Source organism: Poecilia formosa, unplaced genomic scaffold (assembly GCF_000485575.1).
Source record: "Poecilia formosa unplaced genomic scaffold, Poecilia_formosa-5.1.2 Scaffold63, whole genome shotgun sequence".
Classification (NCBI taxonomy): domain Eukaryota; kingdom Metazoa; phylum Chordata; class Actinopteri; order Cyprinodontiformes; family Poeciliidae; genus Poecilia; species Poecilia formosa.
In genome coordinates, this window is record NW_006800002.1 from 1780836 (window position 1) to 1787774 (window position 6939).

Here is a 6939-nt window from a genome sequence, read left to right on the forward strand (position 1 = left end):
ATAATCTACAATGTGGGACACATTACAACTTGTGTCCAGCTACATGCGCTGCGACTGAAGAGGATTTCGAGTTAGTCCATCTAACCAGAACCACATGATCTGAAAATGTGGCTTTCCCAGAATGCTGCAGGCTCTGTTTGCAAAGAGGACTCCGCCGGGACCGGACTGGCTGAGGAAGAGGAAGGCAGAGAGGGGAGGTGGGGGGGAAGAGGTAATGGGGGGCACTGCCAGAGAGAGCTGGCAGATGCCCAGCACAGAGAGTCTGCCATCCGCAGCTTGAGCACAGCCTTTCTCCTAAGCTCATTACTAAGCTTTACTCTCACGATCGTGATAAAATAAAGCATAGCGAGATAAAAAAAAAAAAAAGAGCATAGAGAATTTGAGAGGGAAAGCTTGGGTTCATGTCTGAGAAACTGGTTGGAAAACATAAGATCATTTCGGAACACACTCATGATTCTATTTTTTGGGATGAACACAAAAAGTAAAACAAAAATTCAAATTAAATAAAATCTGGCATATTTAAAAAATTTCAAACTATTTCAGTTTGAAATAAATGTTTATCCTGTCATTTTTTTTAAATGCCCACTATATTGCACCTTTTTAAAAGGAAATAAAGATTCAGATAATATGTTATGCATATCTTAAGGTACACCATGGTTTTAAAGGGTATGAATTCAAACAATACAATTATTACTTCATGCCGTAATACAGGAAAATTAAAACCTCTGCAACTGTGAAGTCTCAGAAAAGCCTACGCTGAGTTGCACAGCTCTGTTTTTAGTGTTTGTAAATAAATAAATAAATAAATAAATAAAACAGCTTTTTTTTTAGTGTAAAAACAAATCAAGACAAGTGAAAGTTCAAGTGAAAAATTAAAGTCACACTCCAGCATTTAAAAACTGTCCATGACATCTGACTTTCAAAGCTGGGAATCAATCTGTTTCAAAACTGTGAAAATGACCTTCATGCTAGTTGAATGGCTACCTTTAAATTAGAAAAAAGCAAAAGAAGAAGAAAAGACCAAGGAAAAGCTTTGAAAATAGAAAAATGAAGTCAACATCGCAAAATTGACAAAGATAACTGAGTGAAAAGAAGAAAAAAAAAGTTCATGCAAGAAAAATGTCAGGACAAAATTTTTGCTTGAAATACTATCGTAATTTCATAAGAACTATACTAAACCCCCAAAACTATAAAAACATTTGAAGGAAATATCCTTCTATCTCATGAAAACAGTGACAGTTTTAAAATAAAATTTCCCGATCACAGTCCAAATTCCTGTTTTACATCGGAAACAGTAAAGCAGTCATCAAACAAAAGAAGACCAGTAAAGACCTGCAGACATCAGATCTGTATCTTCTGGATATCATTAAAAGTTATAAATCCCAAAGAACTTCAACATTAGATCATGCCTCGGTTCTTCCGGTTCTTCTGTTTTTCTCTAACTTTCACTTTATCTCCATTTAAAAACATGCGGCTTTGTCTTCCTCAAGTTAAACAAATGCGAGAATCACAACACGATGCAGGGCATTGTGGGTAAACTCAACCAAAACGATGTCGCGTGTAGACGAGGTGAAAGCTCTTGACAATAATTTGGCTGATCACAACAGATAAAAATATAGGCCGTGCTTAGAAGAAGTGACAAAAAAAAGTCAACCGAGGTCATTTGACACTCTAAAAACAGAGTTCTTAAGAAAAAAACAAACCTAACTTGATGTGTGCTTAAAAAACATTAAATCTCGCAGCAACGGTGAGTGAAGGAACCCGTCAAACGTTGGTGACTGAGCAGAAATACTTCAAATAATCCACTTGTCGATGACGTTTAATTACCTCTATACTACCGTTGGCGTCCGTCCTGCTTCACCTCGATCTGCTGCCAAGTCACTGCTGCCTTTGTTGGGCTAACCCTGGGTCTCTCTTAGCATATGTTTCTTCCCTGATGGGCACTTGGCATAAAACAAAATCTTTGAATGAGCATTTACTGGAAGTGGCGGCTCAAACCCGAGCTATATACATCACTGTCTGCATATCGGACACGGCTAACAGTGGAGTTCCTGAAACAGCTTGAATTAGTGTAGAAGTTTAAACCTGCTGCAGTTTCTTGGGATGTGCCTGCTTCAGTCCCAGAAGAAATACTAACAAGCTTTCATTAGTCGAGTTTCAGAAAAATGGTTTACGCACAAGATTTTAGGCTTTATAAATGCAAAAACTATTATGACAGTTTTCTGTCTACTTTTCTATCTTTCATCCTGCCCAATAGAGGAGTGTGATACAACATATTTTGATATAGATCAGCGATACAATACTGATACCGATACTTTTTATGCGTGATAAATAATCAAACTTTTGGCATTCAGGTGTTTTTGTGGTTTTCCTGTGAGTTATTTTTGTTCAGGCCCACAACAGAATTTGGACAAAGTTTACAGGGATCCACAAAATACTTTAATAACATTTCAACATAGTTTGTGTGCATTTTTCCTAAATAAACAAAGTGTAAAATATTTTATCAATTGGGAGCAAATAGAAACAAAATCTTTTGGAGGTCGATTTAAGAAACTAGGATACAAAAATAAAGTTTCAGGAGGGAATTTGAAAGTAAAATATCAATCTTGCCACACTAGTATCGATCTGATAACGATACCAACTTGGTATCGATATTATTGATATTTTGGATTGATAGCTCCACCTCTACTGCAGGAATCTAAGCAGGTCAGGACTGAATAGAAATCAGAAGAGTTAAAAAAAAAAAAGAAACATCTCCAGGATGGTTACAGGCTCAAATGGCGCCCTCAGAAAATGTTCATAGGAGTGATCAGTGTCAGGTTTAGGGTGACATAATATGTGTAGACGAATATAATCTGGATGGGGAAATCTGCCAACAAAACCATGCTGGGTGCACCTCTACCCGTGATGCAATCAGCACAGTTGAAAATAATTTATCCCCTTCCCTGCAAACTAGCAAAACATCTCATAGTACTTTGCTCAAAATTCAATACTTAAGTAGCTAAAATCCAAAAAGTAGATATGTTGTCCAAATCCAGCTCCTTTTTCACTGCAAAGCTCATATTTAAGTATTTTTTGCTTAAAAAATTGGTCTTTTAAAATTTCGATAAAAACTGAAGCTTACTGTAGAACGTAAGAAGAACTTGAAGTCAGGTGACCTATGTTAAAATTGAGTTCATATTTAACTTAACTTACACTTAAAGCATAATAGTCTAAGAAGGTAGTGAATATGTTGGCACCCAGTGTTCCTGCGAATACAGTGAAACTTTGGTCAAGAACAGTAAAAACCAGATTAAACATGAACCAGTTAAATAAGTTTCTATTAGCAGGTCAAACGTCAAAAAATCTGGTGTTTTCTCCCCCTGTTTGTTAAATGAAACAAAATGGAAACTCACTCCTTTTTTTGACAAACACTTTGGTTATAGAGAGAGAAAAGTAAGGAACATATATCTTGGTGCACAGGCAAAGGTAAAGTAAAAGTTTGTTTCAATGAACTGAATGAATTGATCATTTAATTATTGAAGAAGTCCCAGAAATGGGCAAAATCAAGAATATTATGTCGTAATAGATAATGCAGAAAGCATTACTAAAACTCTCATGTATTCACTGTTTCTTAAGTGAAAAATCAGACAGAAATTGACAGAAAATCCAACTTCTACAAATACACTACAGCGTACGTTAAAACACTAATGTAATCTACGCAAACACAACGTCACGCTGTTTCACAGCGTTTGAGCCAGATTCAGACGTTATTTTCGGGAGAAAGAACATCTATTTGTAGATCTCCTGATCCTTTGTTTATGCCTGACACAGAGCAAAGTGCACACCAAGCGAAATACCACTCCACACAAAGCAGCCAAGTTTCAACTGAGCTGAGCCGCCCTGATCCCACTTTCATTTTTTTTTCAGTTTTTTTTTTTCTTCCTGTTATGGAGCAAATTCAGGCCTGAAAATCTAACAGCAACATGGAGAACAAAAAAACTTCTGTTTAAACAGTCAAAATGAATAAATAGCCTAGAAAATGCAAATAATTCTGAGAGGTAAAGTGACTGTATAGATGGAAAAACTGGTCAAAGGAAGACAAAAAAAACTCGAGGAGTTTTTGAGACTCACTGACTTCCATGCCAAAAGTGAGATAAACAAATTGATGTAAATATTAAGTCTTTTATAAGAAGATTAACCAATTTGGTTTGAACTGCACCCCCTAGAACTGTTTACAAATAAGATTTTATATTTTCAGCCTAAAATTTTCCAATGCTCATGCAAGTCGTTACTGTTTGCTTATATCAAAATTTAAATATTTTATACAGTCAATGACCAAACTCTTCTTAAATAATCTTCGCGTTTAGTTATTTTTTTTACAAGTCTCGGCTGATATTGGTGAACTTTTTAACATTTTTTCAGCCACAAACTTCACTGCAAATACACAAAGTCTTATAGAGTATTTTTTCTTGTTGTGTTTTGTCTACTTTCTGGTGAAAATATCTTAGTACTCTTGAAAAAGGAGCTTGTTTTATGTCAATAATTCTTGAATATTGAGGGGGAAAAAACTAGATCGATTTTTTTTTTCATTTATAAAGAGTCCATGTCATAAAAAATCTGCCAGTGGAACTAGTTTTTATCAATATTCAAGACTTGGGTTGAAAACAAGCTCATATATCTTGCTAAAAAGTTAGGTAAAAGTTAGTTTTGTCTTACTTCAAGCATCTTAAGGTATTTTCACAAGAAACTAGACGAAAATACCGGTACTCGGTAAGATTTTGTGTTTTCACGTTTTATGTGAAAAACCAACATCTCTACCCCTATTACTGTGATACCTTTAAGTGAAATCCAGTATCAGCCGTTGCCTTCAGAAGCCACCTGCTTAGAAAACAATCTGGCCGCAATTAAACCTGAGAGTGGATGCAGCACGGAACAATTGCAAACAAAGCAAAAACAAAAAAATCACAGATCACAGGACAACTATTAGCCACTGTTGCCACAAGCAACTCATTGTGGGCACAACAAGCAGGTATAAGAAGCTAGCCTGGTGGTCAAATGAAACCAAAATGGAAGCTTGTGGGCATAGTGACACACCATTCTCGTTATGAAACCTGGTATTGGGGGCATCATTCGAGTTAACGGAAGGATGGAAATATAAGGTAACCCTGGAAGGACGCCTGACAGAATAACATCCTCAGAAGGCCGCTATCTTGAATCCAAGATCTTAATCTATTTAAGAAGATCCGAATGATGTCCACAGTAGCTTCATGCTAATCCAACCGAGCTTAAACCGCTTCGCAGAGACGAGCGTTTCATAGTGGTTCCACAACAACTGAGGGCTGATCACAAACGGACACCAGTTTTTGGATTTATGCTTGAAATTGGAAATGGTTTCCCTCCTGTGACGGACCATTTCGTCACATAGAATCCAAGTGAAACAAGATGTCACTGTAAGACGCTGTGATTGGTCACTTCTTTGCACCCACTTTCTTAAATGTAATCCAGGGTTGACATTTTTGCCTTAAAGCGTCACCATAGACACACTGTGTTATTTTTTTATTTTATTTTATTTTACCCCGCTGCTAACTCCTCTGGCTAGTATCCCAGCACAGCAGCCAACACCTGTAAGCAAGTGCAGCTCTGACTGGGTACGGCGTGTGTGTGTGCGCGTGTGTGTTGGTGGGGGTCATTGGGATTGGTTACCAGGCGACAGACTGGGCACATGTCTCCCTCATCTGGGCGCCAGTGGAAAAGCAAGGTTAAGTAAGTACATGGGTCAACACGAGAGCAGATCTGAGGCAAATCTGAGCAAAATGGACACTGTGCAGTTTTTCTTTTTTCTTCTTCTTGCACAGGGGTTTGTGCAGCAATGTGAGTATTTCACTGAAGCTCTTAGATCAGCACAGGGGCCGAGCATGCGGCGGTGCATCACGCACGCCACACTCTGACCCCCCACCACCACCACACCCCCTCCTCTTCTTACTCCTCCTCCTCTTCCCTCCTTCCTCCTTCCTCCTCCTGCTCTTTTATAGTGTGAAATCCTGCATTTCGGTTCCGTGCATGCGGCAGGCGACAGTGAGCTCTATTAAATTCAAGAATGCATTTCGTCTGACACGTGATGCATTATTTAGCTACTTTTTTTTTTTCCCATCTGGAAAAGGCTGAGACCGGTGGTCACACCCCTCTCTGGAGAACTCAAATGGGACTGCTCGGCTATAATACAAATGCACACATTTCCCCTTCAGCGGCGGTGGATTCGTTACCCTCCAGGCTGCACAAATGCGCCTCATACACACACTCACGGATACACACGCATACGCACACACCAGACACATTCACACACGCCGGCCTAGCCCAACAGCCGTATCAGTCAGGCGAGCTTTTGTTATGATCTATAATGGTTGCAATATGCGGCTGCTGTGAGGAGACGCGCGGTGGTACGCCGAACTTTAATGGAAGGTGAACGAGACGCCGCTGCAGCTCCCATTATCGGACACACGGGAGGAATGAGTAATAATAATTTCCACCAAAAAAAAAAAAAAAACGGGGGTGAGAAGACGGGGAGATGTCATGCACGCGCGGCTTGAAGAGAAAATATATCGCACTTCAACTCACCTTGAGCGGCCGTTCCTCTGGTGCTGAATACACTTGCTATCAGAGTGGCCACATACCAAATCATAGTACTATTGCCGACCAGCTATTACCACGCAAAGTGCCCCGTTCGACCAATTTCTCATATTCGACCTTGCACCTCTCGGACTCTTCGGCGCAAGCCCCTTTTTCATTTCACGTCTCTCAGTCTCTCTCCCCGCGGCGTTGCTTTGCCTTCATCCCTTCTTCTTCTTCCCTCCCCCGTCCTTCCATCCGCATCCTCTCCCGAAGAGACAGAGCACCTGCACCGCCGCGTTTGTAGTAGACACGGAGCCGTTTTTTTTCCCCTTTTCCTCCCTCTCTCCT

At 39.5% G+C, this 6939-nt stretch overlaps 1 protein-coding gene across 8 annotated transcripts in view; it reads right to left on the reverse strand.

Moving 5' to 3' along the window:
• igsf9ba (immunoglobulin superfamily, member 9Ba) overlaps positions 1 to 6939 on the reverse strand; it is an 80671-nt gene extending 73732 nt beyond the window's left edge. For 2 of the 8 annotated variants that reach the window (XM_016672604.1, XM_016672603.1), the window contains exon 1: positions 6598 to 6936. In XM_016672604.1, coding sequence (XP_016528090.1) covers positions 6598 to 6661 — 64 coding nt within the window. In that variant the 5' untranslated portion in view covers positions 6662 to 6936. Of the gene's footprint in view, positions 1 to 6597 lie in introns of all 8 variants that reach the window. The other 6 variants (XM_007554390.2, XM_016672605.1, XM_016672606.1 and 3 more) reach the window with 4 other exon arrangements.